At 41.7% G+C, this 25,808-nt stretch overlaps 1 protein-coding gene across 3 annotated transcripts in view; it reads left to right on the plus strand.

The window, feature by feature from the left end:
- The window catches only part of Wb (wing blister), a 102,574-nt gene that overhangs the window by 72,384 nt on the left and 4,382 nt on the right, over positions 1-25,808 (plus strand). For 2 of the 3 annotated variants that reach the window (XM_070658580.1, XM_070658752.1), the window contains 21 exons: positions 17,332-17,438; positions 19,041-19,224; positions 19,628-19,983; positions 20,076-20,273; positions 20,365-20,535; positions 20,684-20,847; positions 21,003-21,137; positions 21,328-21,583; positions 21,916-22,087; positions 22,245-22,466; positions 22,617-22,870; positions 22,947-23,058; positions 23,161-23,305; positions 23,424-23,736; positions 23,823-23,983; positions 24,077-24,215; positions 24,383-24,620; positions 24,713-24,886; positions 25,019-25,185; positions 25,323-25,481; positions 25,607-25,755. In XM_070658580.1, the coding sequence (XP_070514681.1) occupies positions 17,332-17,438; positions 19,041-19,224; positions 19,628-19,983; positions 20,076-20,273; positions 20,365-20,535; positions 20,684-20,847; positions 21,003-21,137; positions 21,328-21,583; positions 21,916-22,087; positions 22,245-22,466; positions 22,617-22,870; positions 22,947-23,058; positions 23,161-23,305; positions 23,424-23,736; positions 23,823-23,983; positions 24,077-24,215; positions 24,383-24,620; positions 24,713-24,886; positions 25,019-25,185; positions 25,323-25,481; positions 25,607-25,755 (3,976 nt within the window). Of the gene's footprint in view, positions 1-17,331; positions 17,439-19,040; positions 19,225-19,627; positions 19,984-20,075; positions 20,274-20,361; positions 20,536-20,683; positions 20,848-21,002; positions 21,138-21,327; positions 21,584-21,915; positions 22,088-22,244; positions 22,467-22,616; positions 22,871-22,946; positions 23,059-23,160; positions 23,306-23,423; positions 23,737-23,822; positions 23,984-24,076; positions 24,216-24,382; positions 24,621-24,712; positions 24,887-25,018; positions 25,186-25,322; positions 25,482-25,606; positions 25,756-25,808 lie in introns of all 3 variants that reach the window. The other variant, XM_070658663.1, reaches the window with a different exon arrangement.

Here is a 25,808-nt window from a genome sequence, read left to right on the forward strand (position 1 = left end):
TTATTGCGAAAGATCGAGTATCGTATCGTGAGATAAAAATTTTTTTTTTTTTTTTTAAATCTCAGCTTAAAACTGCTTACTTGTAAAATACGAGATAATAGCAAATACATCGAACTCGACTTCTCTCGTTATTCCGACCTCGAAGATTACATCATTGGGTAGTCCTAGTGTTCAATATTTCTAACCGAATCATATCTTTCGAGCGATAGGGATTAATCCGACAGGTCGTTGATTTTCTTCGACTAACTTTGAATAGCTGAATTATTATTAACCCCTTAAGTCAACAGTAAAATAATCTTTTCGTGAACAGACTTTTTGTTGTTAAAATATTCAAATTTGCTTTATAAAATACCAATTCCACGAGTGATTTCTAATCTACGTGTTAAGAAATCAGCGATATTTGAACCGCGCGGTGTCTTTCTGCGAGCGTAAAATAGCATCGTTACTCTTTTTTTTTTTACTTTTATTTTTTTTTTTAACCGCACTCCGGCTGAATGGTTGATTCACAAACGAGCATCCTTGGCTCGTCATGATCACTCTGACGTAAGAAGCGAGTGCCGGGCGCAGAGCGAGGTCGGCCGCCGGCTAATAAGCGGCTGAAATAAATTAAGAGTAGGAGGAGGGAAAAGTGCGGCGTGGCATATCGCTGAGCGCCGCAGAATTGCGTCGGGTTACACACCGCGTATCGCACGAAGACGCGATAGGATACGGATAGCGTAGGATTCTTACGTAGGACATTGACGTAGGAACAATAGGATACTTCGCGGAGGAAATCGGCCGAACCGGCGAGTCAAAAATGTGATATATTACGGCAATAATAATTGCGGGGCCGCGCCGCGACTCAGCTTGATCCGAGTTGCGCGATTCATTTTAATTAAATCGCACCGAGAGCGAGCGAGCTTTACCGATGCCACCGAGGATATATTTAACGCAAAGCGATACCGAATACACGCTGCTTTTGCACGAGACTTATCCGACCCAAGGCCACGGTACGCTTCGAGCGATGGCAGATTATGGCACCCTAGTTCGTAATTCCAGATATGACCGTTCTTTCGTGACAAGTGGCCCAAGAGAAAAACGCGTAAAATACTTAAATATCGAAGATCATAATAATTTACGAGAAAATCGCGCTCGTCTCCTTGCGCATTGACGCTTCTTATTTTATTTTATTTTATTTTTTTAATTTATCCTCCGTATCCTCCACTTGAATCATTCCGCGGATCTGCATCCGAATATCTCGTATCGACATACTTGCATTGAAATTATGCTAAGTTTGAGAGTAACCTTCCCTTCGGAGGTGCTCGAATTCTCCCGTCGATCCAGTTGCGACGCGCCAAGCCAGCGAGCGCAACCAGATCGGACGGGAGTGATAGCGGCCAATCTCGACGACACTCCATGAGAATAATTGTCATCAATTCGGAGATTTCAGCTAAGTCGATCTGACATTTACGAGCACGAATGACGTGGATTATGTCGATCGTCCTCGGGCGATCGCTACAAATTTATCGAGCCGATTCCTTATCGCAACCCGAAGCGCCACTCTCGCTCGGCCGCGCTCGAATTTATTCCCCCTTTAATCCCTTTTATAGCCACGCGTTCTTTAAAATCGAATAAAATCTTGCCCGATTCACGCAAGCGCGCACGTTACGGAATAAATTATTGAATTTATTAAGACGAGACAGAGAAAGAGAGCGCGATTTGGTTGCGATGGAAAATTTGTTTAGCGTCGTGTACGCGAAGGGCTATCTCCCGATCGTTCCGCCGCTATTTGCGGGACCGTAATTGAGTTACGGCGGGCGATATTTCCGCGCGACCGCGGGCTGACAGCCGATCGAAAGCGAGAGGCGACCGATATCGCGTAAAGGCGTAACACGAGGGGTGAAATCGTTTCCAGGTATTGAATTACCGGGAATCGCGGGCAAAGAATTCTCGCCGTGCACCTTGTGAGTGCGCGCCACGCGAAATGCTAGATGCCGGCCGGACCAGTCGAACGCCCCGGAGTCGAGAGCTCGTAACCGCGCGCACGCCCGCTGCACTTCGTCGTAAACACACGCCGCGCCGATTCGAACGAGTGAGAGAGAGAGAAAGGAGGAGGGATCCGTCGGAAACGCCGTCGTTCGCCATATACTGTAACGCTCGTTACGGCTTTCCCGGGGGTTACGAGCGTGTAAAAGCTCCGCTCGTGGCATTATTGCGTCGACGATGGACGAATGCACTTTAAGGCGCGCGATAATAGTTCGGCTCGCGTGTAAGCGCGATTAGAATTGATACATCGATTACGCCGCCCCGCTTGTACCCGGCCCCCGTAATGGGCCCTGTAACTCGTCGGAATTCCCGCCCGATCGTAATTTACGTTGCAAATTTGTCCCGCTGAAGTCGACTCGACCCCGCTAGCTCGCGCGCGTTGCACCTTCGGGTATATGTATGTCGGTTAAACCTCTAAAGTATGCGGCCGCTCGTTCGCACGACGAAATGTCACATACGTTTAATATAAGCGTCCGCAAATTCAATTTGCTCGAGATGAAAAATCACGTTGCGATAAGAGATTTTTCACGGCGGCACTTCACCATTGGCGAGAGCGGGACGGGAATGTGTCTGTATGTTAATCCGCTGGGATGGCGGTACGAATTGTACGAAGGCAAAAGTAACTCACGGCCCACCCACATGGCAATTATAATCAGCCGCGTTTGTGCGGCGAATGGTCTTAATATAACGCGCCGTACGTTTCGCTATCGGCGAGATTCGATCGCGATACCGCGATCCTACGATCGTTCGTTTTCCAGGATAAATCGTATTCCCTCGATATTATCTCCGTGCCGGCTCTACGTATCTGCAGTAAATGCAATCGCAATATCTTTCGGTGATATTTGATAAGAAAGGCTGTACGCGAAATTTCGATCTCCTAATTATTTTAATACTGTGAATCGTTTATTTAATTGGCGCCTGACGTTTAAAAAAACGTACAGATTATTTTGTATATTAATAGAATTTTATATTGAATATTTTTATCAGCCGCGTTATCATCGAATCAGATTTACTACTCATTTTTGACGCATTGATCGGTATGAATAATGTTTTGCGAAGCTATATGCCACGTTCAAATATAATGTGTGCTTTAATAAACGACCTCTTAACAGCGTGCGATACAGCTTGATCTGAATTAATTGCAGCCGTCATAAATATCTTCGCAGAAATTAGTTATTCTTTTCGACTGGACGTGCAATCTAGAAACAGGATCAAGGGGGTTCAATCGTTCGCCTTACTGAATCGCTGGCTAACGTTAAACACGACCGGCCTGATTGTTACCGAGGGAAAATACACATAAACCGTAAGAGTTTCAAACAAAAGGTCGGGATTTAACGACCGGCTTGAGGCGTAAATATGAAACGGCGGGCTCGAAAGTGCGAAATGCAATCCGCCGTTGAAATCGCATCGGGTATTAAGTTACTCGTGAATCGATGGAAAAAAGGGTCGCGATACCGCAACGTGTGAACCACCCGCGGAACGAAGGTGTGTGCATACAGAGTGCATTGTAATAATGAGAGATCCACTTTAGAGATCGAGTTCTTACGTTGATACTTTATCAAAACGAATGTCGAGATTTACTGAAAAGTTTTCGAGAAAATCGGAATTTAACACTTGAAATTTTCACTTGGAATTAAAATAACTTAAAAAAAAAAAAAAAAAAAAAAATTGCTATTGCTTACATTTGTATAATTTTGACTTTTAATTCGAAGCTGTTTACGACTGAAAAATTATCTTGACATTTTTTTACAAATAGAGGATTTATCTTTGGAATTCACTCTTAGTGTCGCGGCACACCTTATATGCCGGTCCGTGCGCGGATCTCTTTCGTAACCATCTCGCGTTCACGTTTTTACGCGATAAATCGTTATCCACCGGAATGACGAATACCGCAGGACGACAAACATGTTCGCGAGGAGAGAGATAGATCCCAGTTGCCAACTGATATACTATGCATTAATATCCGTTTTAATTGATACGTCAGAATGACGAGTAGTTAAGACGGAAACTCGATTTGAAGGTACGTGTTAGAGAGAAGTTTATCGGCTGGAATTTAATTGCGTGAAATATTGATATCGTAATTAATCCCGGTCGGTTTTGCGCGATAAATATTTACGAGCTTCCTACGGTCATCTTTTTAGCGCGATTAATGTTCCAAAGGTACATATTATAAAGTGTTAAGGATTAACTGATAGAAATTTTTCTTTTATTAATTTTTTTTTTTTAAAAAAAAAAGATTAATTAGATTTGAAAGAAAATTTTTTCGGAAACAATTTTTTTTTCTATTTAGAAACTTATTTATACTAAAAGTTTTAATCGTTATTTTTTAAATTAAAATTTCTGAATAATTTTATTTACATCTAAAGCTACAAGTAACGATGTTCTTTAATACTAATGGATGTAACTCGCTATTTTTTTTTCTTTTTTTTCAGTTATTGCGAGTTTAATCCATGTGATATATATTTTATGAGATTTAGATAATAGTGATGCCGAGAAACATACGCGACGCGTTGGAATGGCACCATCGGGATATGATAGTATTAGTAAGATCCCTTATCGCTGAGAATTTTAATTGATATGTCAGGGTGACAAGTGGTTAATGCATTTCAACGGATTGCGCTCGCGACTGCCAGAAGAAGCGATAATTTCTCGGGAGTGAAATTCCGTCATCCGCGGCATTATCAAAGAATCGTGACGAATCTCGAAGTACGTCAGGAGCTACTGGGATCGATCGAACGATACGACAAAAAGCTTTGTGTTGTGGAGAATTAATTTCCATTATAAACTAGATTAAAACGCCAAGAACACAATAACTTAAAAGAATAGAAAAAAAAAAAAGGGAAACAATTCTTTTTTATGTGATTTAACTATGCAATTATGGTCGTAAAGATTTTTATTGAACTTTTTTTAATAACAAAAATTTACGAAAATTTAGATATATAAATTATCGCGAATAAAATCGTAGAATAAAATTTTTTTTTTTTTTTTAACTTTCTATATAAATTCTTTTACGCCAAATTCTTATCTCTTATCTCGCCACAAGCATAAATTAGAAAAGTTATCTAATTTATCGTTCAATCCCATTCACCTGCCGGTACTTGTAATTGCTAGAAACTGATAAGATTGGAATAATAGCGACAGCTGGTTCAATGCACTCGTGTCATTGCGTTCGTTACCACGAAAGTGTGCTCTCCGCCAGTCTGGGGAGGATGTTTCTCATTGGCAGAATCGCGCCTAAGGCGAACAGTTGCCGGGCTTAGTGTCTTCATGCGGCTCTTCGTGGTATCGCCGAACTCGAATTACGAACGTATAATTCTTTATGGCGTCGCTTCTTCCGTTCGCCGCGAGTTATTATCCCTCTTGTACCACGGCGGTGCACGAAGACGCGGAATAAGAGTAAAAAAATATAAATCGCCGATGTATACGCCGAAAACGACAGGGTCGGAGAAATTGCCGCAGTTAGTTCAGAAGCTCGAGATGCTCCTCGGAGATCCGTCGAACGAGATTTTCCGCTCGACTCTTTCGCGATACCAAAAGTTCGAGGCATCTCTCATTTTTTTTATCTCTTTATAAATAAATATTTTTTTTTATGTCGAAGTACCACATAATTATACTATATTTAATTAATCTAAAATTTATCTTTTTCCCCCTCGTTTCATTAATCATTAATTCAAATCTACCGGTAAAAATTACAATGTTAACGATTGAACGGACAGTAACAACCGTTTTTAATTACGTTTATGATATAGGTATAAATCAGCGGATATTAATTAGCGTAGCTTATGATACGCGTGTAAATTAATTGCGCTGTGTAAATGAGAGTAATTATTATGCCGCAGATTATCAATCTTCGGATCGGGGTGAAAAATTTGAGAGATTTTTATTTGATAGTAGAGGACATGGCATTTTTCAAGACGGTTAAAGACTTTACCCGTACGGTAGCATAAGGGCATATTACACCATTAATATACCGGTAGCGAAAAATTAATTAAAATATAATTACGGGTAGGAGAAAGAGAGAGAGAGTCAAACTTGTGAGACGACAAGGGAGACCGATCCTGATTTAATCAAAACGTACTCAGGCCACCTAGATGCATCGTTCCCGGATAAGGATCGATCATCAACGACGATATTATCTTAATCAATCCAGATCTTTACACATTTTCTCCCCTCGCACAATTTCGCCCCGACTATTTTCTCTCGTCACGCCTCTCCGTCATATCTACAGACTATTCATAAACTATAAAGAGTAGATACACACTTAATTAGTCCGTATTCTAACTCGGGCGGATCTCACTGATTCGTGAAATCGCAACGTATAAATAAAATACGTTCAAATAAATTAATTAATTCATTAATGAAATTAACTTCGGCCTAGCAACATTCGAGAAGGTACAGCGCAAGCTTCTTTCTTCGTGCAGGGGGCATTTGTTTCTCGACTCTAATCTTTCACCGCGAACGACGTTGAAATGATGCATTCGGAACGGCTAGCGGTGGATTCGAAAGAAAAATGAAAATGAGGGATAAACGAGTTACATAGTGAGAGACGGATCGGTCCTCCGAGCCGATGTTGTAACCGCTACTCTCCGACGTGCCTATCGTTATCGGATAATGAGCTGTCAGCAGAGATAAATTCGCAGAAGGCACAAGTGCCCACTTTGTTGCGTCGTGTAGGACACGCCTTAAGCACGCACGTCTCTATTTGTAATGCACGGACGTGCCTGCGGTGCGTGGCGTGAAAACGCGGCATTGGCGGCGATGCCGCGGCGGATTTTGATTAATCGACCCTGAGAACGAGGGGAGTTGTTTCCGCGCGATCATTATCACCGGCTTATTTTATATCCCTCCCCCTCCTGTTTATGCGTCGACACGTTTTTCGCTCTTTCGCGCGTTCGAGAAGCGCCGGTTCCGCCACGCCGAAGTCCCGCTGAAACGGAAACTTTAACGGACAGGCCGATCCTCCAGTTTTACGCTAACTGTCGTTAAAGAAAATCCCATCTCGCGTAGGGAACTTAACGCAATTCGGTCGAGCGGGATAATTACGATTCAACGACAACCGATCTGATCGATAATGGGCGACGAGGATAATCGCGTACAGGCCGTCCGATGTCGGCAATCTTGCCGATTATGACACGCCCTTGTTAACCCGCGCTCTCTTCCTGGAAAAGAGATTGTGGTACTTCATTCTCTCCGCGACCGCCTTCCGTGAAATGAAACTATTCTTCGTTACGTCACAGTAAAATTTTACTTTCACTCTAAATTTTTTTTTTTTCTTCGCGTCGCGCGATGAAGAAGGTGGCGTATTAAAAATCACCCGACTGCTCTCGACTGCAATCGGCCTCGAAATTGATTATCACGTCGCGGCGCGGTTTTTCATTCAGCTTCTCGCGATGACGCAATTGAACCGTGATCGCGCACAAAGCGACGTAATAAATTAGGCAAGCCACGTGCGAAGGGATCGGCCTTCGCGACGTTGAAGTTTCGTAACCGTACGCCGGGTAAAAATTAATGATCTTCGCCTCGGGGGAGGGAAGGGGGAAAGGAATTCGACGCCCTCGCGCCAGGAGGACCCCAAGGGCCTCCGGGGAATAAGAGAAGCGTGGAAAAAGTCACATTAGTTAACGCCTGCTCGTAAATACGCTCGTCCCATGCGACTATTAATTCTACGTGCGCGCGCTAAGGCACGAAATGAAGGCAAGGCGACCGCTAATTTAGCTGTAAACGCACGTTCGCAATTAGCACGCGTTCCGCCGGATGTAGTAAATCGCGCGATCGCAAGCGGGCGAAGCGCCGATATCTCTCATTTGCCTTCTGAATATTAAGCGCGAATGGAATCGAGAGGTGTTGAAACCGCCACCAGCACCTTCTACGTTTATTACCCTATTTTACTTTGCTCGTCGCCTCTAACACCCGCTTTAGAGAAAAACGAAACCGCAAACCGTAGAGTCTACTTCAACATGTTGCGCGTGTGCTTGAATTTAATTCGAAAATAACACGACGTGTGAAAAGTACCAAATAGAAAGAAAAAAAGATATTTAAAAAAAACTGCTGCTTTGAAGCGGAAAGAATTCGAATTAATTACGCGAAAGATTTATCTAATGTCTGATGGGTTGGAATTTATTCGTCGAAGCAGGAATTTTAATTGTCATAATCGCGCTACGATTTATGTAGAACGGAATCGTGCGACTGAGAGATTAGTTGTATCCGAACGAGACGCGTCTCGGTTGTTTGAACGGGTGAAACGATTGGCCTTAAATTCAAATCTCTCGCCCGGACGCGACGGAAGACGAGAGATTTACAGTCCCGTCGACGGTCGTATTTCCACGCGGAGCACCCATCGCCGGTGCCTCCGACAACCGAATGGAGAGCCGCCGTCCGTGGTTCGACCACAGGCTTTAACAGCCGCGGTTCTTCGCGGTATTCTTCCGAGCGTGTGGGCGCACCGGAAGTCTTCCTCCGCAAGAACTTCGCTCGATCGCAGATAGGAAGTGTACCCTCAGCGATAGGCTCGCGTATACCTTTGCAGAAATAATCTAGTAACCTCCGTAGGGACAATCCGCAGGCGTGGCCGTAATAATATATCGTAGAGAAAATGTAACTGCGGTTTACGTGCACGCGTTACCGTTATACGCGTTACGCTCGTGCGCGCGCAAAAAAAAAGAAAAAAAAAAAACATTACGATAAAACATACGAATCGGCGAAGAAATTACGAGCGTTCTTAAATCAGCGCCGAAGAACCGAAAATGCTTTTCCCGGCCGACTGGAATTGCGACGTATTATATACGGTGCACCGAAACGTGATTAGTAAATGCGCGGCGTTCGAAAAACTCGCGCTTTCTAATTTGGGGTCGCCGACCAGTTTGAGTTACCGCAACTCCGCCGAAGGCGTTCCGTACCTTCGGGCCGAAACCGCATTTTATTGTCGCCGTCTTGCCGGCGTTTTCGATAAAACCCTCCGCGCGCGCGGCAACTTGTAGCTCGCGAGCTTGTTAAATCCGGCCGCGAGTTTCTGCATCCTGGACTCTCTCGGTTTCGTCGGCGGCGGGAACTTAATGAACGTAGGTGGTACGCCGGGTACTTTTTTCCGACTGTTCGCCGGAGCCCACACGGCGGATTGCCCAATCGAAAGTAGCGCAACAAAGGTTTTTCAGGGTGAAACGAACGGTTTCGCGCGGCTTTAACGACACGCTCGCCGATACCACTCGGCCACGTGGGCGTAACGCATAGGCGTGCAAGAGGAAGTCTTCCTCCACGTGTTAATCCTCAACTTGCTTCTTGTGCGCGAAAGCTCGCGTGATTCTTAAGAAAAAAGTCTACAAAAGACAAACGTCACGATTTCGTCGTTTTTTTTTTCTGATAAAATGAAATGTATATAAAAACCGATAGCGTTGCGAATTTCTTTTTCATCAAGTTTCAATTACGAACACGCATAAGAGAAATAATCGAGCTCATTAATTGTATTCTCACGAAAATAATTTCAGACATATATTTTTTTTTTTTTTTTCTCGTCCACGCGGCAGTTTATTATCGTACCAAGAGAGAATTAGCTTCGTTCACGCTGGCAGGATCGATGGATCAAATTTACTACGCGACATCTCGCCATTTTGCATGCGTAGATCACGCGCAATAACTTATGCAGCGCGCGCTGCCTCGGCTCGGGTCGGAATCACCAGGATCCATAGATCACCTTAATGCTGTCGCTACGACGGCTCGTAAATCATGGCGATCCACCCACGCGGCGATCAGATCGATAAGAAATCTCCGCGGGACTGGTAGACGATCTGAAACATGGCTTCCTAGTCATGTTGTCAAGAATAATAATGCATAGAAGCCTCTGACAGTTTCTACATAGCGCGCATAGCCTTTCGCGCTTCTTGGTTTATTCTAGATGTTAATTTAAATTTCGTTCAACGCGAGAGCAACGCGAAACGCCATCCCCTGCAACCCCGCGCATATTAATTTGTTTTTATCCGCGCCAAGATATTTCTAATCGCGTTCTACGATGTCATCCACGTACTTCATTATTTTGTTAGCTCTCGATATATCCTCGTCAAATAATACCGGCCGTTCTCGCCTCCATCGCGTAACGTTAAACACAGACGTTTACGCAACCACATTATGTAAACCGGCTACTTGAAAGCTATTCATAGTGTATTTTTTCGGCGCGCGCGAAGAGACTCGAGGAGCGAGTCTGGACCATCGAGAGACCACCGATCTGGTCCATCGACCGGGCTGAATCTTTTTTTTTTTTCTTCCCCCTTTTCTTTTTTCCTTCTTCACCCGTGACTCTTGCGTCACAAACGTTTAGGCTCTTTTTCGTGCGCGTCGAAAGGCCGTCATTAAAAACAAATTTTCAGCACCCTCGCCAGTTCCAGGCGGCCCAGACGGAAATAGAGGTATTCTCTGTTTGATCGTCGAACACGCGTAAACATCGCCGTAACTCGAAGTGAAGTGGCGATGGAATTTTCGCAGCCGGCAGTTTGTGCCACAATTTTTTTTTCATCGGCGTCGTAAAGAGCGTCACTTATCAGTCGCAGCGATTTACAAATAATTCGCGAATTAATTAAATAAATATGAACTTAAAAAGGTGTATATTTTAAAATGTGTAATGTTGCATTTAAAACCGTTTTCATGGTCCGCGAATTGGCATAATTTGGCACTAATAATAATACTGGCTGTAATCGTTGCGCTCGTCACGTTGAATGCGTATAATTTTGCCGTGCATTCTACAATCATGTTTTTGCGAAGGAATCTTACCTGCCTCTCTTAACGAACATATATACGCCATGTGTTTTGCCACGCAGTCTATCTTATCGCTTCTTTGCAATGCTCGAGTCTGCAAATCTATTCCATTAACATTCTGATTGCGCTAATCGCAGAATGAGACCTCTGCCAGACGTGTGATATTAATAAATTTCCTTGACGTAAAAACTACGAGAAGCTAATTTTATGAATAGATGATCATCATTAATCTCAACGCACTCTTTACTTTATAAAAGTACTTTAAAAAGTATTTAAAAAATTAAATTAATGCATTTTTGAAAATTATTTTTTTTTTAACAAAAATTTTTATAAGCTACTTTCTAGTTTTAATTATAACGCTGTTACTAACAATTTATTAATGTTTTATTATAAAAATTAATAACAAGCACTTGCAGAAGTAACTAAAAGAGCGACGGTAGTAATGCAAATCCGCGAGATGAGACATCCTGCGAGCGTTCGATTAAATAGTAAATGAGCCGATCGATTAGTGGGTGGCTCATTCAGGGAGAAAGGGAAGTAAACGCAGAAATTGCCATGAAATTACCTGCTAGTTAACTGTGGGCTCGTTTTACGGAACGATATCCCTTCGATGAGCGGTCAATACACGCTTTCCGAGCCTCTCGGGTTTCAACGTGTAATACACGCGAGATCCATGCCGACGTTTTCTTTACGTAACTAGCAAAATTGCGAGCCCATTCCAGGAATGCGATATATTTTTTTTCGAATTAATCGCTCGAGTCGACGACTCGAGAATGAGCGGATACAAGAGCGAAGCTGAACATACAACGCACATATACTCGCGCAATCAAGCCTGAACTACGATATTCAACATTTTTATAATCGAACAACTTATGGAACTTAATATAAAGATGTTTAAATAAATATTTAGTACATCTTTAAACAAAAAAATAAATAAATAAGAATTAAAAAAAATTTTCCTACATCTACAAGAATATTTTGTAAATTAAAAAAAAAAATAATAAAATAAAATTTTAATTTAATTACTTTGATTAGATAATCGTGCCGGAGTCAGAAAGAATCTTGGGATCAGTGGATCGCGAAAGGCATAACGGGTTGAGGCCGCTTAAATAAATGAATGACACTCTTCTCGAGTGTGGCGAGAGAGATTTTGTCGGATTAAAAGGCGGCGCCAAACGAGTTCAAGTGGATGGAATCGGGTCGAGAAGGTATCTTCGAAGAGTAAACATTCGCCGTGGCATAAAGGGCAACGCGTATAATATTCCATGACGAATGTAATCTCGTTGATATTTCCCGGCCGTTATCGTCAAGGTATAAAAATCGCGAACTATTAAAGAAAAGATCGCGTATCGAGGCTGGCGGATTTTCATATTTAGCCAGAGAAAGGAAGAAGTAAAAATGGGGATGAAAAATGGCGTATTAAATAATCAGATTAAATGACGCAATTGGCCATTAAGATACGCCATTAATTACACGACAGACGGCCGATCCCTTTGCGGTGTATCGCGTTTATGTGTTATAATCAATCAAAGTGTAAAAGCCGATAAACACGACCGGCGTTGATGCGACATGGAAAACCGTGATGATCGTCAGCGCGCGAACGTTCTCGTACATAAATCATTCAGCAATCGTTGCTGCGCTATCACGTAGATTATCCAAGGCGCGTCGTGTCTTCGTCACGTAGGCGTTTTCTTAAAATCGTTACTTTACGTTTGTTTATTACGTTAAAAAGTCGACGTACAATAGGGCGATTAATTTCTTCGCACGGGTCGACCCGACTTGCAGCACAATCAATTTGATTGCTAAGTGATTATTTGAAGAGTTATAGACGCCTGCCAAACCTGCCCTTCGTCAACGTGAGATTAAATTTTTATATCTTTTTTTTTTTTTTTACATATCTCGCTAAGTCAATACCTTCGTGCGCGAAATTTATTATATATAATGAGATAGGAAGGGCATTGACTTATTAAAAAGATTCTCCTCGATTTATCACGGTGGACAGTCATCGCGGAAAGGATATACGCGAGTTAAAAGGCTACCGCGGTCGAATCCATGAATAAAATTTGCATGGCGAGAGCCACGTGAAATAGATTTCGTACAAGTTTACCGCGCTGAGATTTATAAGCTCGATCGAACGTCAGGGAACGCTGACGAATTACGCGTGATTATTATAATGATTAAACATTTATTTTATAAGGATTTCCCGCGGAATTTCCTTGCGTAACTTATTCCTCGCCTTCGCGAAGTGGGTAACGTCATTAACGAGACTCGACGACGTTACCAATGATTAATAACCGACGACTGTAATTGCAACAAAAGTGCACCCCGGTGATAAAAAAAAAAAAGAAAAGTTTATCGAATCACGCAACGTTGTCTTTGCCTTCGATACAACATCGTGTGAAATTTATTTATTACATCTGAACGTAATTACGATCGTTACGAGGATGTAATTGCGAAGGAAAACGAACGAAACATTTCTCGCATGATTCGTATCATTTTTGCATAGCTCTTCTAATTAGCCCTTCCAATTAAACGGCCCTCGGGCGGAACAGCTTTACGGTAGAGTTTCTATCGCCGGCAGTCTTATTAAATCACTATGACGAAAATAAAAAGACCCAGAAAAGTGACCGTAAAATGGCCGGTGATTTATTTCTAAGACTCGACGACTTTACGCGCAGAAGTATTAGAGCTCTGGACCTCGCGAAATATATTTCACTCCGTTGCATGAGTAATTTTAAGATCCCCCTTGTGCAATACAGAGAAAGAGAGAGAGAGACGGCCGGGCGATTCGTCTTGCGGGTCTTCCGTTTATGCCCGGCGTTTTCTCGCGTGTCGTTCGTTAAAAGGGGCGCCTAAAACCGATGCTGCAGTAAAAGCGTTCTTTTACAGCGCCCGTCGACGTCGAGATGCTTTACAGCGAGCGCAGTAAAACCGCCGCGAGCGGGGCAAGAGTATGTACAAACAGCTACTTAAATTCTAAAGCAGATTTACCGCCGATCACCGTAAAGATTGCCCCGATTTGCATGAGAAGTGACGTTTAAACGGCCGCGGTCTGTTGCGTGGCGTTTCCGACCGGGCGTAATTACGGCCGTTGCCGATGTGTACGCAGGTATAAACATGATTCTTGATGCATGCGACGTGTGGCTTTTAAAACGCGCAATATCACTGCGATGCTTATCGTTTTCGCCATAAAATCATACATACATATACGTAAGAATATACCTACATCACTTTTCTTTTCGCACCGCGGCATGTAATCCCGTTTATAGATCGGCGTACCCAAAGTACCTACGCTTTTGGCTTTTAATTACCGCGAGAGGGTAATTACGTTTCTTAGAAGTTACCCCGTCGAAATTACGAGTTCCTCCCGCCAGTTTGGGGAAAGCAGGGCTTATACTCGGCCGTTCGTTATGGGAGCCGTAAATCTACCCGCGGTTTGATTACCGTTGTCACCGCTAATGCATCACGTTAATCACCCCGGTGTGTCATTTGTATCGCGAGGCTCTATACATATACATATATATATAGTAGGCACGCTTGTCTAATTGCGCGAACGTGCGCTGCCTTAATAATCGGATAAATCCACTGCCGGCTCCTTCGCCGGCAGTGATTTCAATCCTAAATCATTTCGTGAATGCGAGCCGAGCCGACGTTAAGACGCGAATCGTTCGTTACAATTAATAAACCCTATTGCGACGCGGCGGCGTTAAGGAACGACGCGTATTTGTCACGATTAGCGATCGCCCCGCCGGCCGATCTCGCCGATCTTTTGTGCAACGGAGAAACGGATATTTATTCGCCGGCAAATGCCGGCTCTGAATGCCCCGCGGGATTAGAGAGACGCGGGATCATTATTTATGCGCGCGCGGATTGCCGCCGCTCGTGCGTTTACGGCTGCCTGAATTAATCACGCGTCACGCCGCCACTATATTTGCGCTAACGAGCCTTTAATCCTTGCCAGCGCGAATTTGTTTCCATTATTAAGTGGAATTTTCACTTCCCACCCGCACGCACGCTATCTTGGAAAACGCCCGGGCGATAAAAGGAGAGGTGACAGATTTCTAACGAGGGAATTAACGCTCTAAAAGGCCAAATCGCGCTCGTTATACGATCAATTAAATGTGACGCGATAAATTTATCGCGCGAGATACATTTATAAAATATTACCGAATTCGAAATAATTCAAGAGCCCCACGAAGTGCCGTGAATAACGCGTACGCGGGTCTCGAGCGGGGCTCTCGTTAACGCCGTCAGCGGTGACTTTTTCTAACGAGCGACGCGGGCTGCGAAAAATTCACGATGACACGCGCGAAATAATTCAGCGAGAATTAACGCGCGTCAAGTGTGACAGCTCTCGACCGCGCGCGTTCGCGGAAAACACTTAGCGCGTTATTAGGCGGCATAAATCTACAACGCGCGCGGCACGATAATTATTCAAATCGCGCCCCGTGCGCGGCGAAAATCGAGACGGCTCAGCTGGATAATTCCGCGGGTAATAACGTCACTGCTCGTTAAACTAATGCGGGATAATTACGGTGCTGTCACGCGCCGCGTCTTTCGCACCTAAGCGCGCGAAAATCTTCGCGGCAAACGGCGGTGTCAGGTGTGACGTGATCACCGATTCGCGGCCGGCAAGTGTTGTGATTGCGGGACACTCGAGTTTTCGCTGCGGACGTACGAATACGTAAGACCTCGGATTTTTCGTTGCGCCCGCCGCGCAACAATTATAATTATAATAAAGAGATAAGCGCCGCGTTCGCGGCCGAGTCGGATGGATCTTAATCGTAGACCGGAATCTTTAACGATAGCGCTGGCGTATTATACTATGAGCATTTACTGCTCGTATCTGATATATCCCGGGCATCAACCGGAGAACCCTGGCATTTCCTGCGTCGGGAGAGTTAATTGATAAGACGGCAGTAACGCGAGATTTACAGCGCGCGACGTGCCGCATCACCACGTGCGCTTCAGTTCGCTCTCTTCCTGATTCCGCGTCGTTAATTAATTTTCGAAATTGCTGAAACGTTCGGTTAATTATTCAACCCTCGGTCGGCGAGCCGAAGCACGTAGTACGGTATTTAAAATTATTACGGTGCATTAAATGCACGCGTGCGTTCTTACGACATCGGCTACGAAGCCTCGGTTTCGGCAAGTCTGTTTTTACGAACTAACGTTCTCGTAAATTTTATTTCTTGCAATATTAATTTTTTTTTCTTTCTTTTTTTGTTTTTTTTATTTTATTTTTTGGCAAATGAAACATTTAACGTTAAATAAAATAAAAGAAAAACTTACAAATTGCGCGAGAAATTTTGCAATTTAGGATAAAAATCGAAATCAAATTGTGTTCCTCGGACGAGAGAGTAAATAATTCATCCCGCACACTATTCAACAGCTAATAACTTCCGATTCAATCGGGTTCTACAATGCGATATTAATTTATGAGAAGGTGCCGGCTATAATGCAATTTCTCGCCCAACGTGATAGTACTCGATGATGCAATTATGCACATAATCATGGGACAGTAATGCCCCGCGCGACGTGATCGATTGGATTTGATACACGAGATGGAGAAACACCGCGAAGGAAATTATTCATCTCTCTCGAGTGTTTCTAACACACGTAATCTAGTAGTTTATACAACGAATCGATACAGTTCTCAGTAGAAAATAAATTACTATTCGTGATTGTCCTCGAAATTATTAAAAGATTCCCTCTTTAATAAAATAGCATGTAATTTCTCGTGGAACAAAATTAGATAAATATAATATAAAATTTATATTCTAAAATACGAAACATGTCTTTTAGATTCCCTACATTTTTTTGGTCTTCTATTGCGTATAATAATCGCGGATGAACGTCTCTCGGTTTGCACGATCAAGCCGGCAGCGGCGTGTAAACATGTGATTGCGTCGCCAAATCAATTCTCGCGAGTAATCCCTTTGTAAGGGCCACCGTTAATAGGAAATCGATATACGCTTCAACCGGCGGCCAACTCGATGCGACCATGCATAATTTATAATATCCGCGGCATTACAGGGCGACAGTCGTCGTCTACGGCATTTGAATACAATGCGGTGCTCGCGGCGACGGCATCGCTAATTGCAAAATCCCCTCGATGCTGCATAAACAAACTGCTCACGCGTGACCACGCAGGACAAAATCGGCGAACGCGTGCAGGCAACGGTTACCGGACCCGGATTTTTCACGTATTTGTTTAAGACGTTGTTCCTTTTTGCAAACGTTATATCGAAGTGGTTGATTAGAAATGGATACACGTGTTTCGTCGGTGCGGTGCAATTAATGCGAAAGGACTAATAATCTTGTATGAATTATTAATGAGAGCGCTGTCGGCACTTGCCGAAGCTTGTCCCGATGATTTAATTAGCTCTCCCGTCGCCTAGAAAACCGTAGCTTCTTCGGTATTACTTTGTGCTTAGATATTTACGTTTGGCAAAATTTTTAATTCGTCACGCTGCTCCGATTTTATAAATTAAAAATATAGATTTTAAATAAGGAGATTGTAAGAATTGTTATTTTATTTGTGATGTTTTTACGTGATTGCAGGATGCGGCTGCAATAATTTGGGCTCTATGGGTTCCGTCTGCGATATAGTATCCGGACAGTGTGAGTGCAAGCCACAGGTTGTTGGCAGACAATGCAACGAATGCAAGGTAAGGCTCGATTTTTACGGTATTATATTTTATAAAATTTTTTTTTATAGTAGAAGAAACCGCGCGTGTTATCACATTAGGGGACATTGATTAATTATAATATTTTTTTAATGATTATTACAATTGAATGATTTACGAGTGATGGCGTGTTACCAGTTTACTTACATTTATATCTTCCGGTTAGATTAGATTCGGTTAGATTAGGTTATTTTCCGTCCTTCCGTCCTTCTGTCCTTCCTTCCTTCCTTCCTTCCTTCCTTCCTTCCTTCCTTCCTTCCTTCCTTCCTTTCTTCCTTCTGTGGTAATATTCTGGTAAATCCTAACGTGTTGTAGCACTTTAAATCACTTGACCCTATATTACACTGTTTTTTTTATAATTACTATGACGATCACTCGAGCCGAACGACCGAAAAAAAAAAAACGGTGGGTTATCGCGGCGATTTTTTATGATTAAAATAAAGAAACGCGACGAACGATCAGCTGTTGTGCGAATTTCCACTCTCGAGATTTGTAGCGTTGCTTACTTTCGTCGGGTGTTTCCTCATTCTCGATCTCAACACAAGAGTCTGTCTACGATGTAAAGCATGGTCCAAAAGTCGCTTTTAATTCCTCAATTAATTTTCGTCGGCAAAATTAACGATACCGAAATCTTACGGTAAGCGGCGAATAAAACGTGTTTCCCGCGCACTTTATCTTCCTCGAATTCCTCAAACATCTCTTGCTGGAAACGGGATGAGTACCTCGACCGCGACGGAGAAGACGGGCGAGGCGCGAATCTCGCGTCTTGACAATGGCTGTCACCGGAACCCGCTGAACGTCGCTGAAGGAGATGGCGAATGAAGCGAGTCGGAAACACCGAACGCGGCGCGGTTCATGTTAGACGCTACGCGCGCCGCCCGCGACATAACCCTTTCCTCGCCGAAGTACTTTTTCGGAGCCGAAAATAAAGCACAAAACGATGAGTGGAATGATAAAAGAGTGCAGAAAACGATCGCTCGTTCCCAAATCGACGACGTCGACACTGATTCGTACGCGGTACTTTCCTATCCGCGGTCGAAAATACGCGTAATTGCGGAGTAATTAGCAACACGTCCTCGCGCTCCGGCCTCCGCAACTAGACTAAGATGGCCGTTAGAGATTTCGGCCCTTAGAGGAAAAGAGACAACCGCGTAAAAAGAAGTGAGACAGCAATAGGTCCGATTATTAATTAATCATTGTCTTTCTCGCTCGGCGTTCTCGGAGGCGCCAAACTCAACGCCGAGTGGATCTGTCTACGTTTTTTTAATGCGCTCGACGAATTCGAAACGTTCTTCCTTTAAAATAGAAAAGCGTCTCGCTCGACGCTCGAGCATATTTTTTCGCGATTTCAAAACTTTCTCGTCACTTTCGAGCTTCCAGATTATCGTCGATATAAAACTCGTGTTCGATCGAGCTTAAATAATAATCTAACAGTTCGGATATTTTTTTATTCCTTAAGCTTTTTTTTTTAATCGCACGCAATAACATTGACAAGTAACGTCTTAAATTTTTTTTTTATTTTATTTATTATTTATTATTCTGCTGATTAAAGCTCTAAATTAACATTGATTAATTTATGTGTAGAGCGGTTACTGGGGATTGGCATCTGGATCAGGCTGCGCTCCTTGCAGCTGCGACACTATGGGATCCTACAACGTGTCCTGCCACAGCGACACAGGAGAATGTCACTGCAAGCCGGGTGTGGGTGGTGCACGCTGCGACAGTTGTTTGTCCGGATACTATGGGTTTTCTTCGAACGGCTGTCAGCGTGAGTCGATCCTTTCTTCGCGGTCCATTCGCGACCTAACAAACATGACATTTCTTAATCAAAACAGTCGACAATTTAATCAACGTCTCTTGTAATTCTTTTTTATTTTCTTCCTTTTTTTTTTTTATCATACTATAAACTTTGCAAACGATACATCTATCTTAAACAGAACAACGAATAGAGTAAAAATTCGCAACGTGAACTTCGCTCTCGCTACCCTGAGATTTAACACGCGACGAAGTTGTTCTCTCTTTCGTATCTGATAAGTAAACGCCCAGAATTCTCAATTTAAAGTTTATAAGAGAAGCAATTGTAGTCCCAGCGAGCGTCGCTCGTGTTCTCTTTTTCTATCCTCGTAAAGTCACGACAGAACCCACGGTGAGACTCTACGATTTCTTTGCAGTTTGCGACTCGTGTGTGAGACCCGGCCACGTGTGTGACCCTGACACCGGTCGCTGCGTGTGTCCCCGGCTGACCTACGGCGAACACTGCGATCGGTGTAGACCGGGTGCGTGGGACCTGGTGCCAGGCGTCGGCTGCAAGCCGTGTGCCTGCACCCTAGGCGCCACGCGGTCCCAGTGCGACCAGCAGGGTCAGTGCCCTTGCCGACTCGGCTACGACGGACTCAGGTGTGAGAGATGCGCCAGAGGCTACTACGGCTACCCGAGATGCCGTCCTTGCGGATGCAGCTTGGCCGGGACGACGCACTGCCGGGACGGCATCTGCGAGTGCGACGACAAGGGACAGTGCCCGTGCAAGGTAATTCGGTTTAAAATCAATTTGCACCACTCAGTAAAAAATCCTCGCACACGTACGCTTAGATGGTAATTAACTGAGAAATTATTTTCAAGGAACTGGTAATCGGGAGGCAGTGCAACCAGTGCAAGGAAGGCACGTTCGGTCTCGCGTCGCACAATGTTAAAGGATGCACCGAGTGCTTTTGCTTTGGAAGAAGCACTCTGTGCCAGCAGGCTGGATTAAGTTGGGGCCAACGCAGATTGACTCGGCCTCGCGTTCTTTATATCAACGACACCGTTAATGACATAATAGTAAGATCAATTTCGCATGTTGAATTTTGACGAACGAATTTTATTGAATATTTTATGCACCGTATCGTCTGATTGTTATACGATTAAGCAGGTAACGAACTTTGGCTCCATAAATATATTGCCAGCGGTGAACGGCGGATTGAACGTGACAAATGGTCTCACCGTAATCTCTGGTTCGGATGGCGACGTCACGTTGCCCACAAATCTTTACTACAGTTATCCTTTATACTGGAGATTACCGGATTCTTTCCTGGGCGATAAGGTAATTTTTTCAAAGATCTTTTGTATACTCCACGTTAGAAATATAAATTAATTGAAAAACGATTAAAATTTATCTCGTTTTTTAATAAAAATGTTGAGCAATTTATTTGAACTGCATTAAATATTAGACTTTCATTAAATCTTTTAAGATCGTCTCTTACGGAGGGTTTCTACGCTTTAAAACGTCGACGGAAGGTGGGATACCGCTAAGATCGAATCTTCGATATCCCGTGGTGCAGTTGCAAGGCAACAATAAAATCGTCTTGGAGTATTATCTGCATCTGCCAGTGAACGACAATCGTTATGAAGTCAGGTAAAAGAATTAAAAGAGTATAATTTATTATATTTAGAATTTATTGAATAATTTATTTAATTAAATTTGTATATTATAAAATTTTTCTAAAGATTTATCGAGAATGTTCAATTCGTTTCCACATTATGCGGCTAACACGTTGTCTGTTATCTTAGGTTCCACGAATCGCTATGGCAGCTGCAAAACAGACCTGATTATAAAGTCTCCAGGGAGGTTCTAATGGTCGCGTTACAAAATCTGCAATACATTCTCGTGAAAGCTTCGGATAACGCCGAATTTACGAGAACTACGTAAGTAATGAAAACGATACATTATAAAAAATAAAATGCATTCTTATAATTTATCCTTTAATGCTTTTTTCTTTCTTGCTTAATTTTTGTTCCTCGTTTTTCAAGAAAATTTAGAAATTGGTATTATATTCATAAATTCTTAATTAAAAAAATAATTTTGTGAATAGATTAATTTAAATGTCTCGTTCAGATTGCTGGAAGCTTCTCTCGACGCCGCTGTTCTGATACCTACGCATTCGCCACCGCTTGCGACCGGAGTGGAGATCTGCCAGTGCCCGCCGGAATACAACGGCACGTCTTGCCAGGATCCCAGCATCGGTTTTTACAGGTGGTACAAGAACACCACAGCCACGTCTACCATCGTGATCGATCTTGTCGGACAAGCCAGACGATGCCAGTGCAACGGGAGATCCGAAGTGTGCGACCGAGAGACGGGATACTGCTTGGTAAGCATTACTCTAACATTTTACTATGGGTGTACACTATTCGCGAAGATGATAGTGCGACAGGAAGTATGCTGAGAGACAAGTGTATAAGGATATGAGTTAAAGTTGTTACGAGATGATTTTCTTACTGAGATGGCCTTCGAATCTGCATGACATTTATGGATTTGCATCTTTTTTTTGCCGATTATCTCTATTCACTATTTATACAGATAAATTTTAGAAGTTATTTAAAAATTACTTTGAAAAAAAAGTAATATACATCTATGATACATATAAAATACTAGAATAATTATTAATTTAATAACAATAATAAAATTTCTAACACGGTTTAGAACTGCAAAGAGAATACGGTTGGTGTACATTGCAACGTCTGCGCCGACAGTTTTTACGGTCATCCGGAGTTTGGAGGCTGCAAATCATGCCCATGTCCGCAAGTCGACAAAAGATTTTCGAATACTTGCGTGGTTCGTGCGGACAACGAACCCATTTGTCACTGCAAACCAGGTACATAAACAAGAATTTAAAATAAATCTCTAAATATAAGAATGTTATAAATATTAAAAAACTTAAAACAATTCGTTAAAATATGTAGAAAGTTATATACTGTTATTTGTTTTATATTTTTAATTTTTCCCGTGCATTTACCTCTGGTTTGCCGCAGGTTACATCGGTAGAAAGTGCGAACGTTGCGCCTACAGCTATTACGGCTCTCCAGGCCTTCCGGGCGGCAAGTGCGTTCCGTGCAATTGCAACTTAGCAGGAAGTTTGAGCGACGTCTGCGACGGCGAGACAGGACAGTGCAAATGTAGACACGGTTCTACGGGCAGGGATTGCTCTCAGTGCACGGCGTATCGACACGTTTATATAAACAATGTTTGCACTTGTAAGTTTATTCGCAATCCGAATAATTTTATCTTAAAATTAATACGTCTGTGTGGACAAACATTCTGAAACTTAAAATTTGTTATTCAAATTCTTGTATTGTGTGACCATACCGACTCATTGCTTACATTCCATTATGCAAAATGTGTAGCTTGCAATGACAATTGTACGGGAATTCTACTCGATACTATCGCAATGCTGTCCGAGGAGATGGCCGAGGGAACGAGCAATATAGCAGATGGATACGTTCCACCCCCTTGGGTAGAACTATCATATATAGATTCCAACGTCACTTCGTATCTCGATGAATTGGAGCTGCGAACTCAACTGCAGCAAAGAATGAAAAACGTACCCTGGCATGATTACAAGAAGCTTGCGGAAAATGTTGAAACTATGTTAAGAAGTGTACGTTGTTTTAATATTATTATAATAATAGTATATTTTTATTTAAAGAATATTAATTTTTTATTTTAATTTGCAGTTAAATAAGAATGTAAAACATGCTGATACGTTGAAGACCAAGAGTGGCGACTTGAAAAATAATGTTTTTACGGGGAAAATTATGCTCGACAATTTAAGAAAAAATATAAACAGTACGTTCAATTTAATTTGTCTTAAAATTATCTTAATTATTATTTATACCATTGCACAGTGGTGTGTGTACTTGTAAAGTAATCTTTTATCTCGGATTTTAGATACGATTTCGCAACTTCATCAGTATAGTAACGACAACAGAAAAATAGAAATTAAAAAGGCCTTAAAAACTGCTAAGACAATCTTGAATTATTTGAAATCCGTCGATATAGCCAGAAGAACCACAGAGGTGGAAACATTTCTTGAGTAGGTATTTGTTTTAATGTATTAAATAATTTTCTGCAAATTTGATGCAAAAAGAGAAAAAGAAAAGTTGATTGTTGAAATAAATTATTAATAAATAATATTCTTTGATTTATATTAGCGATGTTACCAAATATGTTGCGTGGCTAAATTCTCTTTACGATGCGACTGAGCCTTTGACGATCGCTCAGAATGACGCTAAAGATTTCAAAATAAAATTGAATGATGTGAGGACGATCATAGAAAACACCATGGAAACGCTCTTCAGTTACGATAATTTGTACAATCGTATCAATGAAACGTACATCGAAGCCAAGGATCAATGTGCTCGTATTGAGACACTACGTGATGGAACAAACGAAAGTATTACCGAGGGGAAAAACTTCGTCGACGAATCTCGCGGTTTACTCATTGACGCGGAAAATAACATGCAAGTAAGTAGAGACATTTTTATGCTCGTTGAAACAATGATAATTACAAAAAAGAAGTCTAAAAATTTATTTTTACATGATATTCTTAGGATCTCCCAGATTTACGAGATAAATTAATATATTTGACGGAAAAACTGAGCATGAAGGAGGAACTTCTATATCGACTAAATTATGAATACGACGAGAAGTACGTTGTGCCGGCAGTACAACATGCAAAGAATGTGTCTAGTTACGCCGATCAATATGTAAGGTGAGCATTTAGTTAGCGTACTAAATAGTTTAATTCAAAAAGATTAATCTTATCTTAATAATTCGATAATGTGCCAACATTTTTGCGGTACAGTTTGTTCGTTGAAACACGAGATATTGCAGCTAGTCCCCTGAAGGCAAGCCAAGCCTATAAGAACATCGTAGATGGCCTACACGCGGCAAAAATAACCGCGCTAGAAGCCAAAGAATCTATTCAAGACGTGCATAAGAAGGTAAAAACCGATCGTCTGCATTTCTTTGAATGTAGAGCATCGACATTTTTATTTTTCAGTATATAATAGAACAAACCTTGTGCGCGCTGCTTTTGAATTAAAATTACGTGCATAATTTTAAGATAGGAAAAGTTGGCTATAAATACAATGTGAATATTTTTTTCAAGGTTTTCCTTCCTTTGGAACAAAAATCGCTATTGGATGATACTAAAGAAGTATTGCACAAGTCAGTGCAACAGGAGAAATCGGCAGAAGAACACGGCGAATTAGTCAAAAATGCAAATGCGATGTTAGAAGATCAAAAGCAAGCTGTGCTCGTTTTGAAAGATACATTGAACAGCACTGGGATAAAAGACAATGAGATCAACGTGAAACTACGCGAGTTACAGAGTAACAGTAAAAAGTGTATGTTTATATTACAGATATTATTAATAATTTTTAACAAATGCAGTTATCGAATAAATAATATTTTAATATTGTATTAATTTTATTAATAGTGCATGAAGATCTGTTGGACATCTTGGAAGATAACGACAGAGTAGCAAAGTCAGCAAAAAATACGCAACGACTTATTGACGATTATAGACAAGGCATCAACGAAAGACTAAAGCCAAAATTGAACGAATTAAAGCGCGAAGGCGATTCGAAGATTGGTCTTGCCAGTGAGAAATGTAATTCTTTTTTTAACTAATATGATTTATCGAGTATATACTTGATGAATGTTAAATTCTTATTAATCATTGATTCGTTGTTAAATATTTTGTAAAATTATAAATTATTGTAGAAATGTTTTTGTATTTTAGTGTCAGAAGCGTTAAGCAATATTAAAAAAGCGGACGCGAAGTTAATAAGCTTATCGAATGCTGCATTGAAACGACAAGCTGTTTTCGATAAATGGAACGACACATTAGCCACCAAATTGCAAAATCTAAAAGACAAAATTGCAGAAGCTCGAAATACCGCCGAGGGGGTAAAGCAATAATTATTTTTTAATATAAAAATATTTTAATAAATTATAATTGATAATTTTTGATACAGTAATGAATAATTTAAGATTGTCATATTGTAAGATTATTAAAATAAGTTTACACTTTTTTTATATTTTAGATTCGCGTTTCTCTACGATCAGAGGAAAGTAAAGAATGTATCCGTTCGTATAGACCGAGGGTATTGCAACCTTCGTCAACGACGTCGATTGTAATAACATTCGCACTTCCAACTGCGCGCAAAGAAGGCTCTTTGTTTTATTTGCCTAGTGGGGTTAATGTACGTTATACAACAATTTCACATATAATAATTTAATATTTAGAATATTAAATTAATTTTGTTTATAAAATAAAATAAAAATTAATAACGTATCACATTTAAGTGAAACTTTAATTTCTTTCCAGGATGATTTTATCGCTTTAGAGATAGTTGATAAAAAAGTACGATTTTTATGGAACGTTGGTGGTGGCACAGGCATACTGACACATCCCGAAATTCTTGAAAGCGGTGATATTCACAATGATAGATTTTGGTACCGAATTGAGGCTGAAAGGTAAATAGCAATTTTTCTATCTTAAAAAAGCCTTATTAGATCGAATCGAAATT

This window comes from Cardiocondyla obscurior, linkage group LG01 (assembly GCF_019399895.1).
Source record: "Cardiocondyla obscurior isolate alpha-2009 linkage group LG01, Cobs3.1, whole genome shotgun sequence".
In the NCBI taxonomy this organism is placed as follows: domain Eukaryota; kingdom Metazoa; phylum Arthropoda; class Insecta; order Hymenoptera; family Formicidae; genus Cardiocondyla; species Cardiocondyla obscurior.